Source organism: Narcine bancroftii, chromosome 1, assembly GCF_036971445.1.
Source record: "Narcine bancroftii isolate sNarBan1 chromosome 1, sNarBan1.hap1, whole genome shotgun sequence".
Lineage (NCBI taxonomy): Eukaryota > Metazoa > Chordata > Chondrichthyes > Torpediniformes > Narcinidae > Narcine > Narcine bancroftii.
In genome coordinates this window covers 371,712,583-371,734,927 of record NC_091469.1, presented here as the reverse complement: position 1 = coordinate 371,734,927, position 22,345 = coordinate 371,712,583, and the positions used below count along the sequence as shown (strand labels likewise).

The 22,345-nt window shown below is 38.1% G+C and overlaps 1 protein-coding gene across 3 annotated transcripts in view; it reads right to left on the bottom strand.

The window, feature by feature from the left end:
- Positions 1-22,345, bottom strand: part of ctnnal1 (catenin (cadherin-associated protein), alpha-like 1) — a 353,327-nt gene that overhangs the window by 12,619 nt on the left and 318,363 nt on the right. For all 3 annotated transcript variants that reach the window (XM_069913288.1, XM_069913286.1, XM_069913287.1), the window contains 4 exons: positions 15,722-15,872; positions 6,775-6,812; positions 5,582-5,632; positions 5,143-5,297 (listed from right to left, as the gene is read on the bottom strand). In XM_069913288.1, the coding sequence (XP_069769389.1) occupies positions 5,143-5,297; positions 5,582-5,632; positions 6,775-6,812; positions 15,722-15,872 (395 nt within the window). The remainder of the gene's footprint in view (positions 1-5,142; positions 5,298-5,581; positions 5,633-6,774; positions 6,813-15,721; positions 15,873-22,345) is intronic.

Here is a 22,345-nt window from a genome sequence, read left to right as displayed (position 1 = left end):
ATGAGCTAAAGGTGTGGATTGACATTGGCATTATGATGTTGTGGCCATTAGCGAGACATGGTTGAAGGAAGGTTGTGACTGGCAGTTGAATGTTCCAGGATTTCGCTGTTTTAGATGTGACATAGTTGGTGGATTAAGAGGGGGAGGTGTGGCATTACTTGTCAGGGAGGATATTACAGCAGTGCTGAGGCAAGATAGACTGGAGGGCTCAGTCGAGGGAGGCAGTCTGAGTAGAGCTGAAAAATAAGAAGGGTGAGGTTACTATTATGGGGGTAGGCCTCCAAATGGAGATAGGGAACTAGAAGAGCAAATGTGCAAGGAAATAGATGAGATGTGCAGAAGAAATAGGGTGGTGTTGGTTGAGGATTTCAATTTTCCTAACATAGACTGGGAAACGCAGTCAGTAAAAGGGCAGGATGGCTTAGTATTTATGCATTGTGTTCAGGATTGCTTTTTGCAGCAATATGTTTAGACGCCAACTAGAGGGGGAGCGGTGTTAGATCTGTTGTTTGGGAATGCAATGGGGCAGGTGACGGAAGTAAGCGTTGTAGAGGACTCCGGATCCAGTGATCATGGGTCCATTAGCTTTAGCTTAATGATGGGTCTAAGGTTGAAGGTCTTCGAGAGGGGGAAGGCCAGATATGGACAAATGAGAAGGGATTTGCAGAGAGTTGTGTGGGCTGATCTTTTTGCCAGAAAGGATGTAGAGGAAATTTGGGGGGGCCATTAGGGATGAGATTTTGAGAGTACAGGATCTTTATGTTCCATTCAGGGTAAAGGGGAAGGCTAAAGGTTCGAGGGAACCGTGGTTTTCTGGTGAAATTAAGAAGTTGGTTCAGGACAAGAGGGAGGCCTATACCAAATATAAAAAACAAGGGATTGAGGAGATGTATGGTGGTTACTAAGCTTGCAAGAAGAATCTTAAGAGGGAAATTAGAAAGGCAAAAAGTAGATATGAGGTGTCCATAGCTAATAAGGCGAAGGTGAATCCTAAGGGTTTTTAACAGATATGTGAACAGTAAAACGAGGGTTAAGGATGACAGAATAGGTCCACTGGATGATGGGACCGGTGAACTATGTCAGGAACCGTATGAGATGGGAGAAATATTGAACAATTTTTTCTCGTCAGTATTCACGAGGGAAAGGGATTTTGGACTATACGAAATAAGAGAGGCAAAGGGCTTAGTTATGGAAAGGATAGGGATTAGTAAAGTGAGAGTTTTGGAGCTTCTAGGGTCAATTAAGGTGGCTAAGTCTCCTGGTCCTGATGGGATTTTCCCCAGGACTTTAAGGGAGGTCAGGGAACAAATAGCAGGGGCACTGACAGTGATTTTTCACTGGAGGAAGGGGTGGTACCACAGGATTGGAGGGTTGCAAATGTAGTTCGGTTGTTCAAAAAAGGCAGTAGGTGCAGGCCAAGTAATTATCGGCCAGTGAATTTGACTTCGGTGGTGGGGAAGGTTATGGAGGGTATTCTTCGAGATAGTAAATACGCATATCTGGATAGGCAGGGATTGATTAGGGGCATGGGTTTGTAAAAGGAAAGTCATGTTTGACAAACCTTGTTGAGTTTTTGAGGAAGTGACAAAAAAGGTGGATGAAGGTAGAGCAGTTCATGTGATCTATTTGGATTTTAGTAAGGCCTTTGATAAGGTTAATAAGGAAGGTTCAGTCACTAGTAATTAGTTGAAAGATTGTGACATGGTTCAGAGGTGGCTGGGAGATAGCAGAGATTCATGGTGGACAACTGTATGTCAGGTTGGAAGCCTGTGACAACTGGGGTGCCTCAGGGATCGGTGCTGAATCCCTTGTTTATCATTTATATTAATGATTTAGAGGAGGGTGTGGTTAACTGGGTAAGCAAATATGCGGATGATACGAAAATAGGGGGAGTGGTGGATAGTGAGGTAGATTTTCTTGGATTACAGAAGAATTTGGTTTGGAAGAGTGGGCTGAAAGATAGCAGATGGAATTCAATGTAGACAAGTGTGAGGTGTTGCATTTCAGTAAAAATAACCAGAATAGGACATATACAGTTAAGGGGAGGGCATTGAGGCACGCAGAGGAGCAAAGGGACCTGGGGGTTATGGTACAGAGTTCACTGAAGGTGAACCATGTAGACAGGGTGGTTAAGGCATATGGTATGCTGTCCTTCATAAATCATAGTATAGAGTATAGGAGCTGGGAGGTGATGCTGCAACTGTTTAAGGCATTGGTGAGGCCAGGTTTGGAGTACTTTGCTCAGTTCTGCTCTTCAAATTATAGAAAGGATATAGATAAGGTGGAGAGGTTGCAGAGAAGGTTTACAAGGATGTTGCCTGGCTTACAGCATCTGGATTACAGGGAGAGATTAAGGAGACTGGGACTTTATTCATTGGAACGTAGACGACTGAGAGGGGGCTTGATAGAGGTATTTAAAATTACATAAACAGACTTTCCCCTGAGGGCAGGGGAGGTTGAAACAAGAAGCCATGAGTTAAGGGTAAGGGGACAACACTTTAGGAGAAATATTAGAGTTGGCTTTTTCACTCAGCAAGTGGTGGCAAAACGGAATGATCTTCTGAATGAGATAATTGCTGCAAGGTCCCTTCTGTCATTTAAGAGAAAGTTGGATGTGTACATGCAGGTGAGGGGGTTGGAGGGTTATTGGCGCGGAGCAGGAGGTTTGAGCTAGTGGAGTTGTTCGAGTGAACTGGTGCAGACTCGAAAGGCAGACACGGCCTGTTTCTGCTCCATAAATGGTTATATGGTTAAAACATAACATACTTTATCTTTCCACAGATGCTGCCTGACATGCTGAGCATTTACAGAATTTTCCATGTTTAAGCATTTTAAGGCAGGTGTAATATTGATTCAAAGTAATGATGCCTTTAATCTGGTCAGTTGATGATTGCTTGCATTTTGAACTACTGGCTATACAACGGCATTCACCAGTAAATTAGTTCGGTAACATGGAATAAATAGTGTATTATTTTGCTATTTGGCCTGCATATTTCCATGTAATTGAACTGACCTTCGCACGGTTGGTGTAGAAGTTAGCACAAAGCCATTACAGCGCCAGCAATTGGGACCAGGGTTCGAATCCTGTGCTGTTTGTAAGGAGTTTGTATGTTCTCCCCGTGTCTGTGTGAGATTTCCCCAGGGGGCTCCAGTTTCCTCCCACCGTTCAAAATGTAATGGGGGTCTAGATTAATTGGGTGTAAATTAGGTGGCCTGGACTTTTGGGCTGAAACAGCCTTTTACTGTGGTGTATATCTAAATTTTTTTAAAAATTAAATTCCATCCTTCCTTTCACCACTATTTTTGGTCAGTCAGAGGTTTACTGTGCTTGATAAAGTCAAAAGTTTTTACTTGTAAATTAAAAATATATGAAGACAAAATTTAAGAAGAGTCCTAGCGCACAGAAACAGGTCTTTTGGTCGATCACATCTATGCTGACTATCCAGAACCCATCTATACCAATCCCATTTATAGGTTTTTGTTTCAAAGATACGCCTTGACAATTCAAATGCATGTCCAGATGCTTCTTCAACGATGAGTGTACCTCCCTTCACTGGTAGTGTGTTCCAGATTTCAAACATGCTCGAGGTAAAAAAAAAATCTTCTTCTGATCTCTTTAAACTTGAAACCTGGTTTTAGACATCCCTGCCAAGTGGAAAAGTTTCTTATTATCTATCCTATCTAAGCCTTTAAAGTTTTCAAACCTATTCAATTTCTCCACCTAACTGAAAGTTTCCTCCCCAGATAACATCCCAGAGAATCTTCTCTGTGCCCTCTCCAATGCAAACACATTGTCCTAGAGTGAGGTAAATTGAACTACTCATGATATTACAATGATCACTTTGTCAATGTCATATAAAGATGGGCTAAGACCTCCCAACAATTATATTCTATACAGTGGCTTCTTCCCTACCTTATCTATCTGTGCTACCACTTCAGGAATCTTGAAATATTTATATTCTAGGTCCCTTTTAAAAAAAAACATCAATACTCTCCAGAGAACTTTTGCACTCATGGTATTAGACACCCACTACCTCTTCCCAGCAAAATACATCATCTCACATTTATCAGAATTAGGTTCCATCTGCCATTCCCTGCATAATTTATCATATGATAAATGTCATTGTGCAATCTATTATTTTCCTCATCAACAACACCATTAACTTTTGTGTAATTTGCAATCTTACTACTAATACCTCATATTCACACCTAAGTGATTAACAGCAAGTGACACTGGTTATTTTTACTGAAATGTAACACCTCACACTTGTTTATGGACTGACTGGTCACAGGCTTGAGAGGGTGTGTGTGTGTTAGAGAGATAGAAAGATTGTGTGTGCGCGTTATACAACCAGTCTAGTAAAATCTGTAAACAAGACACCAATATCAGAGTTTTTTTTTTAAAATGTTGCCGGAAAGGTTCTGCACATTTCAAATAACTTCTTCATTTTACCAAAAAACTACAGATTTAAAAAAGATAAAATAAATTTGCTTAAGAAATTAATTTAGAAGTAACTTGATAAGAGTGACATAGCTTAAAAACGTAGTGCAAGATTTAAGTATTGACCAGAAAAGAGAAAGTATTGGGATGCTATACTAGCTACATTCCAGGAATATTATAGACTGTCCATTGCTGAATGCAAGGATCTGTGGCTTGATTGAGCAAGTGTTAGGAGCTAGCAAGCTTGAACTTGAATCTTGACACAAGAACTGATGACACAGTCTGCGAATCATGGACTGAAGCATTTTTGCTAATCGCCAGACTGCAGGATCAGTATTACAGATAAAGTTTCCTAAATGGGAATGAAAAGAGATGTGGGTCTAGTAGAAAGCAATGAATAACAGAGCTACTCCCTTGAATCTGCATTCATTCTTTTAAATTAGTCAGGCACTGCTGTTTCTTGACTATTCTCTCACTTCAGCCACATTCCACTGCAGGATTTCCTGATTTTCCCATCATACTGTTTTGTTACTATTCTTGAGATCATGGACAAAGTTTTGAATGGGGTAATCTTATATGTTCACTGAAAGTCATCTGAAAGTGCATGAATCATATTCAACTATTTTTTTTTCATTTAGTTGTCTGAAGAAATTATCATTTTTAATAAAGTAAGGATATTTCTATGGGGTTGTCAATTTTACCTTGTGAAAAGGTACATGGAATATGCCATACTGGACATACTCTGAGCCTGTCGAAGAATCTCATTATCTTGATCTTCCCATCTTTCTGTTTCTGCATCAACATCTGATGTGTGCAAACGCAGCTCCAACCCTAATTTTGCTATTTTTGCCTGTTCCTATAATTCAAACAAAAACATTTTAATTCCAGATGCTGCCGAGCACAACACAGATTTAATTAAGAATCGTAGAAATAAGCAGGTATGGAAAATCCTCCCTATTAATTTCAACTGTCAAAGTGAACCTATTATTATTTCTAAGCAGAAGCAGCAATTCAGACTATGGAGTGTTTGCTTCTTGTTTGAAAGAGGCTGACCAACTGCTCATATTCGCCTGCTCCTTGCCTAAAGTCCTTTAAATGCTTACTTTATATTCAAAGCAAAAACAAAGTTGCAACTCTTACCTCAGCATCTAGTTTGACTGCTTTAACTACCTTCAGATTTGCAGTGTGCTTCTAAATAAGGAATAAAAGAAAGTATTAATTGTTACCATTTTCATACAATATTCTGTTTTTAAGTGCAAATGATTGCCAAGAAAACATTAGATAGTTTCAACACAAAAGGGGAGTTTGTACTTTGAAACTTCAATCCCATGTTTTTTAAATCACTATAAAAGAATGCAAAAACAAAATATGTTGGATGGAATTCATGCTTGAAATTAATTGATTCATTATATAGGTTGAGTGACTTGAGGCAAATTATATTGCAGGAAAATGTGCACAAGGGGTGGCAAAAAACAAAATCTAAGCAGGCAAGCCTGAAATTAATTCAGTTTGTGAAATTTATCTTCTCTTAATCACCACCAAATCGTGCTCTGGTACAAAAGGATTTAACTTATGCTAGCTAATCTCCCACTATTCACATGTTGTTTGGATTTGTCTACCAATTTAGCCACTTCCTAAAAACCTTCTGGAGAAATTGCTTCAATGGCCTCAAAGTAGACCCAGGCTCTAACTGGTGAAGGTTGCTGGAGGTTTCTCCAGTTGGTGCTTTACTAAATAACCCCTCTACTTTATGTCAAAGCAGAATAATTCTGTTATTCTGTTCTGATTTACTTTTAGTTAATTGAAGTTAAATCTGGACTGAAAGAGTATTTCAAAACTTGATCTTATAGAATTGCCAAATGGTCAATGGTATGTATTTCACCTATAATAAACCTGAGATATGACACTTGTAAATAAATCTGTTTTATTTGGAATTTCCTGAGAATGACACTGTAACAAACCTCAACATAAATCTAAAAAAAATTTTTTTTTTAATAAGATGGTAAGATAACCAATAGCATCCCATGTTATCTCCAGTAATCCCCACATTTTGGGGTTGATTTGCTTTAATTTTTGGCACACAATTTCACGAGTAAGCACAAAAAAATTCAACTCATTGATGAAAAACGATGTCAGAAACTGCCTCTAACTGAGACAAGATTACAATTTTTTGTGAAAAACCCTATAAACATGTTTATATGGGCAATTTTGACTCTCACACATCTATTGCAATAAAAGGGCCTGCTGATTTGCAATTTTTTTTGTATCACTGCAGCAAAATGAGTTTTAAGCTAAAATGACATATAAACTTTGAAGTTGCATTATGAACTCACCCCTGGTCTAGGAAGTGAAAGGTATGCACGCTTCTCCCCTAGGGAAACAGATGCAAATAAACCAATGTGAATAATACAAAATAACTGCAAGCAATTGTAACCAAATTTCCAGTTGATTCTGCCAATTCTTAACTTTTCAATTAACACTTTCCACTTCTAAATATTAATTACAGAACTAACATTGTTGCCCATTAATTATATTTGGCTTGAAGTTTAAATAAATTAAATAATTTTTCCCCAAATACTCCCATATAAACAAGATATTTAACTTTTAATGTGGCTTTGGTTCATAATTATAAAATTAAATTGTATTTTTATTTATGTGGTTGTTCTCAAATATCACCCATCTTCTCAAAACTATCCTGACTTCACATTGCCACGACATAGGTTCTCTTCTGCTGCTCTCAGTTCCTTCTTCGTAAGCCAAAGATAACCTTTTCATCTCGAAATCACGTTTCAATTACACCACATGAATTCTCATCACACCTGTAATTCCTCTATAACAAACACACATACATTTTGATGGTGTTAAAATTGAATAATGAGTACTTTTTATAAATATGTGGTGGACAATTCAAGGGTAGCATAACAAGGCAACACTTTCAAACACCAGCAAGAACACGCGGAGCATAAAAAGTAATGGCATTTACTGAATCTGTATCCACCCAAACTAGATGTAGATGTCAGATAATATGCCAATACAGCAAAATGTCAAGTAATTGAAATACCTCAGAAGTACCGATAAATGCTGTTTTTTCAATCACATTTTCTTTTGATACAGTGCTGTAATTACCTAAAATACCATTTGTTAAACAGCCAGAGTGATGTCACAAAGTAGTTTCAGAACATTTTACTTGCCATTGTTTTCAGTGCAGCTGGGAGTGCAGTGCCCAGTGAGTAGAGAAAGCTATGAATTCTTGGAAAGAAAACATTTTTGCTGACACATTGAAAAACACCAGGATGTTAAGAAACCATAAAGAAAATGTGTTAAGTCAGAGAATTATTTTTTATCAAAATTCACACACTAAATTGGGTTCCCACATCATCTCAAATAAATCAACAGAAATATATAGAATTTAAGATATAATATAGTCAGCTCCTTTGATACATGTTTCTTTTAAACAAACAAGTGAATTTAGCACTGAAAAAGTGACTCAAGAGATTTAGGGGGAAAAAGCTTGAATAAATAATTGAATAATTTTGGTTTTGTCATTTTTTTTAGAGGCAGATAAAACACTCTTTTAAATAAATTATTTACACTGTTTTTGGTACTGCAGGGATTGTGGTTCAAAGAACCAATGCTGGAAATTATGCTGCATTCATAATGCCTCCATTTCCAACATGCGTGAAGTTTATGTCTAAACCATTCACTTAGCACACTTTTACAAAAGGAAACAGGTAAGGAGGTCACCAGACATACGTAAATGGCATGTCCTCGCAGGAGAGTCAAGAACCATATTGGTACAAGAAGATCTCTTCATAACTGGTTCACTGGCACAAATTGCCATCAGTTTTCAGGCAGTCAGCAATAATACAATGCTCTGATGCCCATCCCCCCAACACCCATTTTGCTGATGTCCTCAGGGCCACCTGTACTCAACAGCTCCCAATGACCTCACTTTGCTGCACATCATCTTATTTGTAACCCTCATTTAATGCACAAGAACCACTCAATCCCATGCTCCAGATCAACAAATATTTTAAGGCTCCAAATCCCCAAACAAATGTCATACCTGATCCTCCCTAGCCCATTTGATCATCAATCTATTCCATCCATCTTTCACTCTCCAACAAAAACAAGGAAAATTGAGCTGGATTTGAAACATGTGGGTGACTGGAATGCATGGCCAGGTGTGATGGAGGAGGCTGGAACAATAGGAACATTTAAGCAGCTCTTAAATAAATAAGAATAAAATAATAGGTAAAAAATGTTTAAAATTGTAAAAATCTTTAGTGAAGTGAGCAAATACAGTTGCGCATTGCTTAACGTCCATGATACGTTCTGCGAAATAGGATGTTATGTGATTTGGTCATTGTGCAAACACATATACTTAGAAAAGCTATATGGAATACTATAGTGTAGCTGTATTGTACCTGTAATATTTTCAAAAGAAAATTAAACAGAGGGATAACGCTACAATACTCAATAGATGCGCAAGACACGAGATTGGATGCTAAATGTTCTAGTTTAAATAAAATTTATCTCCAAAATCTCAAAAAGAATAGATTCAATGATTGGGCCTCTAATATTCATTATATTATAGTTTGGTTTTATTATAACAAAACGGATGGCCCGGCCTGGGTTGATTTGGAGTTAAATTTGACTCAGAAATATTCTATTGTTTCTTTACTTGGAATGCTCTTGCCTTTTCCTATTGGTAAAAAGATTGATAATCTAGTGGTCAAGCACATGATTAGGATTTGGTTTCGGTTTAGAAAATATTTTGGACTCCATAATCAGTCTATCCAGTACTTTTTTCAACCTTCTTTAATGGACTCTGCTTTTCAGGAATGGTTTAGATTAGGTTTTTATGATTTATTTTTTGATAATAATTACTACATTTGAGCAACTTTCTACCAAATTTAATTTACCAACTTCTCATTTTAAAAAAAAGATATTTGCAAATTAGGGACTTTCTCCATTCTCAACTATCAAATCTTTCCCATGCTCCTGTTATGAATTTGATAGAAACAATTTACAATCCACAACTATCTCAGAAAAGGTTGCATATGACACTTGGTTGAAATCAAGGCAAACCTCAATGGACAAAATTAAAAAGACATGGGAGCAGGACCTCCATGTTTCAATTTCAGAAGAATCTTGGAATTCTGTTTTTAAATTGATTAACACTTCATCTCTATGTGCCTGTCACTCATTACTACAATTTAAAGTTGACGATAGGTCAAAAGTTAAATTAATTTGCATTTATCCTAAAATTAGGTCTCTTTGAGAAAAATGTAAGAATGAGGACTGTTCACTAATTTATACGTTCTGGTCTTGTTATATTGTGAAGAGGTTTTCCATACTTTATTAATAATTATTAATGCAAATTTAATACCAAATCCATTAATGGCCTTGATTGGGATGGATGAACAGAAATCAGTGAAGTGGTATTCATTTCAATGTCAAAATAAGGCTCTGATAGCTCAGTGGTTAGAGCACTGGTCTTGTAAACCAGGGTCACAAGTTCATTCCTCCCTGGGGCCTCATTTCTGTGAGGGATGCTGGACAAAGTGGTGACTGTCTTCAAAGTTAAAGAATTTTGTGTGACAATCATGGAACCTTTACCTTTTATGTCCTGGCCTTTGCCTCTCTTATTGCAAAATGTGTTATTTTGATCAGATGTTGTCCCATCCACTCATCATCAATGGCTTACATGATATGAAGTCTTATTTAACTTTGGAGAAAATAAGATGTTCATCAAGTGTTTTAAATTTAAATTTCTTTAATCTTTGGGGCTCCTTTTTGAATTACTTTCATAATGGGAATGATAACTATGTAACTTGTGGTTCTTGTAGATTTTCGTTTCTTCTTGTTTTTACCAGTAGTGTACTTTATATTGCCATGCAACTGTGGAATGGTTTGGATCATATAATCATATTTTTTTTCCTTCTTTTCAATACATCCTTAAATCAACAATGTTGCATAAAGAAAACAAAATCTGTTAGTATTATGCATCAACCTTTTTTCTATATGTATGTATTATATAAAACAATAAAAAATGTTGAAAAAGAAAAGGAATACTTTAAGGTTTATATATTCATGAAAGTGAAGTTTGATCAATGTAAGTACAGTATAGTAATTTTGTCTTTTAAACTGTATATTCTTAATGCAGGTGTATTAGCTAGGCACTGCAAGGATAAGTCATAAACAACTGGAAAATACATTTATCCAGCATCTACCAATCTTCACAGGTGCCAGATACCAGGGGTTTTACTGTACAGTATATGGTTTCTAATTTAGGCAGGAAACTCAGATGCAAGGATATGCACAAGTAGATATGAGTAATAAAGTTCATTCAGTGTAATGAGTATTAGTGTTGTCAAATGGGATTATGGAAATAATAGTAGAAAATTAGAAAAAGCCTCTAGATATATTGGTAGGACTGTAGGAGTTCAAGAAGTAACAGCATCAAGAGCTGACTTCATTCTTCTGTTATTTCTAGAAAAAAAGCCAATTGAAATGGGTTCCAATGCTTAGCAGTAATTGAGGTACAGATGGATTCTAGATAAAGGAATTCCAGAAGGCAACATACATAACCAGGTCCATCACAGGCTCCGACTTCCCAATGATTGAATGAATCTGTGGGACGCTGCCTCAAGAAGGCAGCAATGTCATAAAGGACCCCCATTACCCCTCCCCCAGGTAACAACCTTTTCTCACTGCTACCTTCAGCCCTCTATATTCAAGAACAATTATTTTTCAAAAACTATCAAGCACTTGAACTTTCCTTTATTATGCTTTTATTATCAATCTTTTTTGTATTTGTTTTCTCTTTTTAATTCAGTTTAGTAAATGCTTTCTAAAAATTGTTTTTATTGTTATTGATTTTTTTTTTACTAAGTACCTGTTCAGCTGCAGAAGATAAGAATTCCAATGCATAAGTGCATTGTACAAAATATATGACAATAAACTCATTCCCACGATCAGACTATTTGGCTAGCACAACGCCATTACAGCACCAGTGATCGGGACCAGGGTACAAATCCCATACTGTCAGTAAGGAGTTTGCACGTTCTCCCCTTGTCTGCAGGAATTTTCCCCAGGGGCTCAAGTTTCCTCCGAATGTTTAAAATGTACCAGGGCTGTCGGTTAATCGGGTGTAAATTTGTTGGAATGGATTCGTGGACTGTATGTCTAAATTTTAAAATAATTTATAAAGGGGTTCATCACAAATGACCTTGCGCCCCATAATATTTAAAAAAAACAGTATTTTCAGTTAAGTATTGATTTAGAACCAGCAGATGGGGATGTTGCACTGTGAAGAACTTACACAGCAACAACCATTTGCAGTGGGTATATTCTTGATCCGGAGCCTCTATTTTGTTCACAACAAATAATGCATTACATGAAAATACTCCATAACCACAGCAAAGTTTGTCATATAATTATACAACACTGAAAATTTCAAGGCAACATTAGGTTTGGGCCCCTTAAAATAATGTGCATCAGATTTTGGATTTAACTTTGAATAAATTCTGTACTCACAACAATAATTCCTACTTAGTAGATAAAATATTTTTGATTGTATTTTAACTATCTAAAACCGTAATTGGTGCTGCTGCACTTCGGTCTCTCATCACCAGATGGCGCTATTAATGAAATGATGTACTGGATGAAATTTCACTTGTTTCAAACTTCTCTTATTATAGTTAGTCATGCATTTTGCTTCATTAAAATATGCACAACTGCAGAAATTAATTGGAACAATCAGGCTAATTGCACAGATATCTATTTGCACAAAGGCAATATCTCGAAGTAGAAATAGTACATTTAAAGAGAGAAAAATATTTTGGGGGCTAGAGCATAAAATCATTTCATCTGCAGTTTTCTTGTGGTCTTGTAAACATTGAAATTATATTCTAAAGATATTCTGAGGAATTTATTGCCACAACTGCATTGCATTCCTAAGATTCCAATATGCTCAACAAGATTACAGATTTCAATTAAATTTCAGAGGATTTTGATAGTTCCCTTGAAGGGTGGAACACTTGTCAGAACTAAAGAGAGATGATGAAAACTCCTACTCATCAGTTGTGTGCAAACAAATCAGTCATTGTACGCAAAGTTGAGCAAATCAAGAGAGTTGAGGTTGGTGGTTGAAACTCAATTCGGTCTATGCTACAAACTGATCTAAATTTAATATTGGGCTTCAGATATGCAGGACAAGAATGTAGTCAATTACCATTGAATTGCTAGCTGTTGTATTGAGGAAAAGTTAATATAAGGTCTTTGTATTTTCAGCCCAGATTAGGCATGGCAGATCACAAATAAACATTCTGACTTAATGCTTAAAACTAATAAGAAAGATGACCACTTTCTTAATTGCAGCCACACAATCAGAATTTATTGTCATGAACAAGTCATGAAATTCATTGTTTTGCAGCAGCTTCGTAGTGTAAACATTCATATTATAACCATCTTACAACATTACTATAAAAAATAACAGTGCATGAAAAGTAAGGCAGTGTCCTTGGTTCATTGATTATTGGCAGCGGGAAGATGCTGTCCTTGTGCCGTTGAGTGCCCGTCTTTAAGCTCATGTACCTTTTCCCCGATGGTAGCAGAGTGAAGGGGGTATGGCCTGGGTGGTGGGGGTCTTTGAGGATAGAGGTTGCTTTTTTAAGATACTGCCTCATGTAGATGTCCTTGACGGAGTGACGTCTGGTGCCTGTGATGTCGCAGGCCGAGTTAACAACCCCCTGGAGTTTATTCTTGTCCTGAGAGTTGGTGCCTCCAAACTAGACAGTGATGCAACCAGCCAGAATGCTCTCCACTGTACACTTGTAAAAGTTTACGAGAGTCTTCGGTGACATACCGAATCTCCTCAGAAACCTCACAAAGTATAGCCACTGGCAAGCCTTCTTTGTGATTGCATCAACATGGAGGCTCCAGGACAGATCCTTGTAGACATTAACACCCAGTCAACATCTCCCAGGAAGGGCTTTTAAAATAGAATGTCATATTGATGCCATCAGTTGGGAGTGATGTGTTGTCAATTTGACTTCAAAAATCTTGGGCTCCCCTGTGAAAAACTTGTGTCTGCTGGAATACATGTTGCGTTTAATTCATCTAATTTGCAGAAAAATATAGGACAATATGTATACACATATACACATATGTATACCATGGTACACAAGGCCAATTGAAACCGCCAAGATCACAGGAGATGTTTTCACAAGTGGAGGAGACTCAAACAAGGGGGAAGAGTATCAAGGTAAGCGGCCTGTCATTTTAGAAAAATCAGGTGATTGAAGTTTATGGCACAGAGGAATTGAATTCTAGGGTAGATTATCCCTGATCTTAATGAATGGTGGGGCAGCCTCGAGGGGCTCCTATTCTTAGTGTGGTTCTGCATTGGTTCCTATTAGCATCAACACAACAGTACAATTTTATACTAACCATAGAAAACTGCAGTAGAGAAAACAGGCCATTTGGCCCTTCTGGTCTGGGCTGAAACATCATTCTGCTAGTCCCACTGACCAGCACCCTCTCCATAATCCTCCAGACCTCTCCCATCCATGTATTTAATAATAAGAATTCAAGTTTTAAGATTCGTTAAACATGACCAACTATGGACAAAGCCCTGCTGACTATCCATAATTACCCCTTGGCTATCCAAATACTGTATGTCCGATTTCTCAGAACACCCTCCAATAATTTACCTACTACTGACGTCAGGCTCACCGACCTGCACTTTCCTGGTTTACTTTTAGAGCCTTTTTTAAACAACAGAACAACATGAGCTACCCTCCAATCCTCTAGCCCCATGGCTAAGGACATTTTAAATATTTCTGCTAGGGTTCCTGAAATTTCTACACTAGTCTCCCTCATGGTCCAAGGGAATATCATGTCAGGCTCGCGGTATTTATCTACATTTATTCACTGTAAGGCAGCAAACACCAACTCCTCTTTAATCTCTATATGTTCCAAGCCATTGCTGCTTGTTTCCTTCCTTCCTTCCTTCCTTATACATTATGCCAATTTCCTGAGTAAATACTGATGCAAAGAAAAACTGTTTAATTTCTCCCCCATCTTGTAAGGCTCCACACATAGTTGACCAGTCTGATCTTCTAGGGTACCAATTTGGTCCCTTACTATCCTTTTAAACATACTTGTAGAAACCCTTTGGGTTTACCACCACATTATCTCCCAAAGCAACCTCATGTCTTCTTTTTGCCTTCCTGATTTCCTTCTTAAGTATTTTCTTACATTTTCTATACTCTTCTAGTACCTGCTTTTCTCCTTGTTTCTTATCCCTGCTGTCCACCTCTCTCCCACCCTCATTACCAGATTGCTAATATCCCTTGAAAACCAGGGTTTGCCTTTAATCCAGACAGAAACATGCAGACTTTGCAATCTCAAAATTTTGGCTTTGAAGGCCTTCAACTCACTGAACACATCCTTGCCAGAAAACAACTTATTCCAATCCACTCTTTCCTAGATCCTTTCTCATTTCCACAACATTGGCCTTTCTCCAATTTAGTATCTCAACTTGAGAGCCAGACCTATCTTTATCTATAATTAACTTGCAACTAATGACATTATGGTCACTGGACCCAAAATGTTCACCTACACATACTTCTGTCACCTGACCTGTCTGGTTCCCTAATAGGAGACCAAGTATTGTATCCTATCTCGTTGGTACCTCTCTATATATTGATTTGGAAAACTTCCCTGAACATATTTGACAAACTCCAAGCTATCCAGCCCATTTACAGTATTGGAATCCCTGTCAATGTGTGGAAAATTGAGCAGTCTTTTATACAACCCTATCAGTGTGGTCACACCTTTCCTGTTTCTCAGCTCGACTCCTATGACCTCAGGGGTGTCCTATTAATATATTTTTTTTACATAATTATAATTAATCTATGTGGCATGATGTAAAATTCTGTGCTTGACAAACAATAAAAACTGTGGTCTTTCTCACACTCAGAATCTAAGCCTGCAACTCTTATTTCACTGGCACTTTTTTTTTAAAACAATCACCAAACTACCTCAGCAAGAAATACTTTGTCTAATATTATGCCTTGCAAGTAGATAACTAATGTGACATTCATAAATAGCTCAGGAGCTTTAGAATCAATAATTGTAACTCTTTAATTATGCACTACTTGAAATATTCCTCATTGTTCTTCAGTTCTGCAGCATTTTCCCTCATAATTTACTTGCACGCAACCTAAACAAAATTGCTTACAAATAACACTTAAAGCACAGAGTATTCACCTTTTCGTCCTTCAAACACATCATTAATTTCTTTCAGCAGGATGATCATATCATTCAGTTGTGACTCCCAGGCCTCACAAAACACTTCGAGGTTCTCTTTTGCAATCTTACTGGAAGGATGAAGAGCCAAGGTCTGTGCAGCTGAAATGATCTGAGAAACCAGCTGAATAATTCACTTGACCGTACAAAGCAAATGTATTATGTATTAAAGAGCAAAGATCATGCCAAAACATCCTGCATTCAGATGGTAATTAAAAAATGTTTTGATCCCAATTTTAGCTGTGGACTGATTTCAGAGCACACCTTTGTCCTATTGTTGCTAGATGTGAAATGAAATCAAGCACTAACACAAAATACAATTCCTTCCATAATGTTTGGGACAAATACATTTTCCCCTGTGCTCCACAGTTTTAAATTGGTAACCAAACAATTCACATGATTAAAGTGCACATTCCAGATTTTGTGAATGGGTCTTTGAATATATTTAGGTTTGACCATGTAGAAATTCGGGCATTTTTTATACATAGTTCCCTCATTTCAGAGCACGACATTATTTGGGACATAGCAATAGTACGTAGTCAGATTTAGTACTTTGTTGCATACACCGTGCATGCAATGACTGCTTGAGTGTCTTCTCTCATGACACTCTGCCAGGCCTCTAATGCAGCCATCTTCAGCTCCTGCTTGTTTCAGTGGCTTGGTCCCTTAAGTTTTCTCTTCAGCATATGGAAGGCTCAATTGGATTTAGATTGGGTGACTAACTTGGCCATTCAAGAATTTTCCAATTTTTAGTTTTGAAAAATTCCTTTGTTGCTTTAGCTGTATGTTTGGGATCAATGTCTTGCTGTAGGATGAGGAACTGTCCAAGGAGTTTGGAGGCATTTTCTTGAACTTAAGCAGATTAGAAGTTGCTATACACCTCAGAATTAATTTTGGTACTGCCATCAGAAGTTATCGTATATTTCAGCGATGAGACGACCCTTAAATCACCCAAAAAACACCCCCAAAAAAGGGGTCATCTTATAGGCCAGAATCAAAAACAAGTGACCTTAAAATTCTGGATAGAAGAGCATACCAGTCCCAACCACTGCTGTCAGTCCCTGACACCTACCCACCAATGCTGCCAGTCCTGAAATCTCCCCACTGTTGCTACCAGTTCCCAACCACCTCCCCATCATGTTAAGCAATTCATGAGCTCACCAGTACGTTATTTTATTTCGATTTTTTTACAGACTCAAAATAATTTCAAAAATCAATTCAATATTTTTCAACATTCATGGAACATACAGTCTGTTTTATTCCCCCCCCCCACCCCCCACCACCACCCCAACCCCTAAACATAATCATACTGATTACAGGTGTTACAATGTTCTGTGTGGTGTATTGGCCTATGTGTTGTGTGGTTTTATGTTAAAAAGTGACAGTTTGCCTTAGAGAGCCAAGATGAAGGTGGACTGCTGAGAGAGTGGGAAACGGACTGAGCATGTGCATAAAATGATCTAAAAATTTCTAGATTTGGACGATAAACCACCACTAGGTGGTGCTGTGGAGTAGAAGAAGGCCCAAAACATGAGTCATTATCTGGAGGACAGTTTAGAATGTTGGGCATTTTAAAAGGGATGAACATTCCGAAGGCAGCCAGAAGGATCCAGACTGAGCCACTTGTTCCTCTCTCTGCAAGCAACACAAGATGACAACTTCGAATTTTGTGCTCTCTTTCTCTCAAAGATCTTTTGGCTTCAGTTTACCAAACAAACTGAATTTTGTTTATGATCTTTGCTTCGGTTGAGATTGAAGTTTTGTGAGTCTTGTGTGTTTTGAGTTTATTTTGTGTCTAAGTTTTTCTGTGGGCTGGTTGGAAATATAACTTAGACTTTAATTACATATGTTATATTTTGGATGGGGTATTTATTAGTTTTATACTTATAGAAATTTGCATAGTAACCAGTGGGTATTGTTATAAAAAGAAAGGTTTTTGAATTAAAGTTTGAAGGTGAATTTTTATTAATAAAGTAATTGTTCATCTTTACCCCTGTGTGATATGCCTTCTTTGTGGTTGCTGGCGTGATCTTGTAACACTGGGTATACATTATGCAAGTAAATACAAGTGGGGTTCAGAGCCCCCACCAAAGACCTAAAAAACAGGAACAACCTAATTAACTAAATAACCCATGTAAGTAATAAAAAAACTAAAAGAAAAACCAAACTAAAACAAACTAAAAAAGTGCTAAAAAGAAAAACACACGTAGCCTGCACCGTGTTCCATTTCCTTCACTCCAGTCCTTTCCCTACTAATATAAAGGTTTTTATAATTCCATATTTCATGGGGAGGGGGAGCTAGTCAATCTACCTGCCCATGTATTTCAGATATGGCTGCCACACTTTAACAAATGTGTCATGTTTCCCCCTTAGATTGTAAGTGATTTTCTCCAAGGCATTTCCATATTCCATCGAGTGGCTTTCACTTGGGAGTCGGACTTCCACGTAACTGTTATAAACTTCCTGGCCACTGCCAAGGCGAGCTTCACAAACTGAATTTGATATTTGGACAGTCGGAAACTTTCTGGAAATATCTCCCAGAAAGTACAACTCTGGATCTTGTGGAAAATCCACTTTTATGATTTTTTTATAGAACATCCCCCAGATCTTCCCAGAAGGGTCTCACCTTTGTACATAACTAGATAGAGTGGACAAAGGTTCCAATCTCCACACCACACCTAAAGTACATTTCTGAAATTTCAGGCTTTGATTTATGTAATTTTGGTGGTGTGAGATACACCTGGTGCAAAAAGTTATATTGAACCAACCTGTATCTGGCATTAATGATCTCAGTCACACTCTTCATTGATTGTTGTGCCCAAGTCTATCTCCCATCTCTCCCTTGACTTGTGTAAGCCTGGCTTCGGGCACTCACTTTGGAATATGTAATACATTTGAGAAATCAATTTGCACATGTTCGTTGTTGAATTAGAATCTCCATGTTACTAGACCTAGGTAGGGTCATAGATGATCCTAATTTCACTCTTTAAAAATATCTTATTTGTAGATAGCAGAAGAATATTTGTTTCTTAACTGCTCAAATGACATGAGCTGCCTTTGTTTGTAACAGTCCTCAATACACCTGATCCCTGTCTGGCATTAGGTGTCCAGGATCTTATTACCCAGAGTCAAGAGTATTAATTTGTTCTGGGTCAAAGTCATTTTAAGAGATATCCCCACCTTCCATCAAAACATTGATTTATTCTTTGCCATATTTGAAGAACATGATTTTGTATGGGGTCATCTGTTTTCTTTGAAATTAATTTGGTGTCCTATTTGTATATAAATTCTCCTACCATCTTTTCACCTATTGCATCTAGCCCAATTTGTGCCCAGGAGGGGGGAGCCCAACCCCCTCAAAGAGGGAGGGGCTGCCCAATAATATATCTATAAAATTTGGTCATTTCAAACCCGCCCCCCCCCCAAATTGTGATCGCACGTCAACTTTTCTATGGAGATTTTAGCCACCTTACCACTCCACATGAACCTTCTGACACATTCGCCAAGCTTCTTAAAGAAAACATGTGGCAATGAAATGGGTAACAACTGAAAAAGATACTGGAGTCTTGGCCATCGCATTCATTCTGACACTTAACTTTGCCCACCTATGTAATGGGCAGAGTCCTCCATCTATCAAAGTCCTCCTCAATCTTCCGGAGCAAAGCGAGATAATTAAGTTTGTAAGTTATGTAAATCTTTAGCTATTTTTACCCCCAAATACATGACGCCTTCCTGTGGCCATTTGAATTGACCCTCCCATTGATATTGTCTATAATCGCCATTTGTTGAAGGCATAATTTCACTTTTATTCAGATTTACCTTATACCCTGAGACCTTCCCATAATTTTCCAGAGTGGACTTCAGCCTGGCCAATGACCCCCCCCCACCCAGGGTTTGTCAAATACACCAACACATAATCAGCAAAAAGGTTGATTCTGTGTTCCACCTGGCCCACCGTGAACCCCTTTATGTCTGGATCCCACTCAATGGCCAGTATGAACAGTGCTGGAGACAATGGACAGCTCTGCCTACTGGACCTACTCAATGAAAACACTAGAGACATCTGTCCATTTGTAATCATTTTTGCTTGGGGTTTATGGTATAGTGTCTTCATCCACTTAATAAATGTTTGACCCAATCCAAATTTTTACAGTACCTTGATCAAAAAGTCCCACTCCAGTCTTCCGACGGCCTTCTCTGCACCCATACAGCCATGCTCGCATCCACCTCCAACTGTGTCAGATGCACTATATTAAGGAGTCTAGCTATATTGTTTGCTGCCTGCCTTCTTTCTACAAATCTAGCTTGATCTGGATTTGCTAATTTCAGCAGATATTTTACCAACCTTTTCCAATGATTTTATAATCTGCATTTAATAATAAGATGGTTCTATAGGAGGCAGGATCAGTGGATCCCTGCCTTTTTTGGGTATCACTGTGATAATTGCTTTGGAGAAAGACTGGGAGGTTATGTGTCTCTGTCGCCTGATCCACCACCTTCATAAAAAGGGGCATTAGCCGATCCTTAAACTCTTCATAAAATTCAGCGGGGAAACCATCCTCTCGTGATTTTTCAGCTTGTCAAGAGCTCAGGGATTCTGCGATTTCCTCTTTAGAAAAAGGGGCATTCAGCCCCTCTCGCTCTTCCTGTGGTAAGTCCAATGGAAACAAGAAATCGTCTATTTTCGTAGGATCACGCCCTTGATTTCAATTTATACAATTCCTTGTAAAACCTTCCAAATGTATCATTTATTTCTTTTGGTTTATATGAGATCTTGCCTTCCCCTGTCCGAATCACATTAATTGTTCTTGAGGCCTCTTCCACCCTCACCTGCCAGGATGGGACTTGTGGGCCTTCTCTCCCAGCTCATAATACTGCTGTCTAGATCTTAACAATCAGCTTTTCTGTTTTATATGTCTGTAACATATTGTATTTAAGCTTTTTGTTCACCAAATTCCTGTATTTTTCTTCTGTACCACTCTTTGATCATCTTTTCCAATGAGCCATTTCCTGTTCTTGGGTGCCTTTTTAATGCCTTTAGTATATCTAATAATCTGGCCCCTTAAATAAGCCTTTAATGTGTCCCATATTAGAAAATTCTCATCAGTAGAGGGGAAATTTGTCTCACAGAACAATTCTATCTGGGCCCTGGCAAAACTACAAAATACCAGTTTTCCCAACAGTGGCATGTTCAGACGCCATCTATACATCGAGGCCTGCTTATCTGCCATTTATCTGCCATTATAATGGATAAAGTCAAGGGAGAGTGGTCCGACAGTACACATGCCATTTACTCAGTTTACACTATCCTACCCTACAACTGGGCTGATACCAAAAATAAATCAATTCTAGTGTCAGAGTCATGTTATCTCGAGTAAAAAGAGTAATCCCTTTCCCTCATGTTCAGCCTTCTCCAGACATCTATGAGACTTAGCCTCCGTAGTCTGTCACTTTCTTTGCTGACTTGTCTATGACCAGATCCAGTCAAAAATTAAAATCTCCTCCAATCAAGACATTCTCATTCTCTAGCTACTTTCAAGAATATATCTCATATGAACTTTTCATTATCGGAATTTGGAAAATATATCCATAATTTTGAGTATATTTGGCAATGTATCATTATGAATCTCCCTGCCATTTCCACGACCATTAGTACATTCTTTGTTATCAAAATGGCCACTCCCCTCACCCTGGAATTAAAGGAGGACATTGCCACCTGACCCACCCACCCCCTCTTTAATTTTAAATGCTCTTGTTCTGTAAGGTAGGTCTCCTGCAAAAATGCTATATCCACCTGCATCTTTTTTAGGTGAGCCAAGACTCTTTTTCTTAATCCACCCATTTATCCCATTTATATTAAAGCTTACAAATTTATCTGACTTGTCCATTATGTTCGGACTACCATTCCATTATATCCACACCCCCTCCTCCTTCTTGTCCCCTGGTAGTTGACCTCAGTCCTGATTTTCTTCCATAGATCTTTGGCACAGGCATTTGTGCACCAAACAACAACTACCAGTAACTAAGTTAATGGAATTAAAACCCATATTCCAAAACCAAACAAAACAAACCTTCCAAGAATAAAAAAAATTATTTTGACTCCACCCCCTCACAATTTACCTTTACCCCAACAACCAAACTATTAGCGCTAATTGCCCTCTATTTTGAAGAATACCCAACACTCCCATCTTCCACTTATGCTTCCCTCCCCTTCTGTGAGCTCCTCATATCTCTAATATATATAAATCCCTTCAAAATCTGTATAAAGAAACATATCCCTCTCATAGTCCCAACACTTTCAATATTTACAATCAATCTTCCCCCGGATCCCTTTCCCCTTTATTTGCATTTATCTTCAGTTCTGTAGTGGTGGCAGGGTTCTTACAAAGTTAATTGCTTCTTTTGGACCATTAAAAATCTACCTTTCTCCTCTCGCCACTACCTGGTTTCACCACCCTTGTGCCTCCACTTCTCTTGCCACTGTTGGCATTGACAATTCCTCCCTCTCTCTCTTGGCTCGAGCCTTTGAGCTTCTGGTCCTTGCTGACAACACCATTGCTGCTACATCTATAACCGTGGCCATCT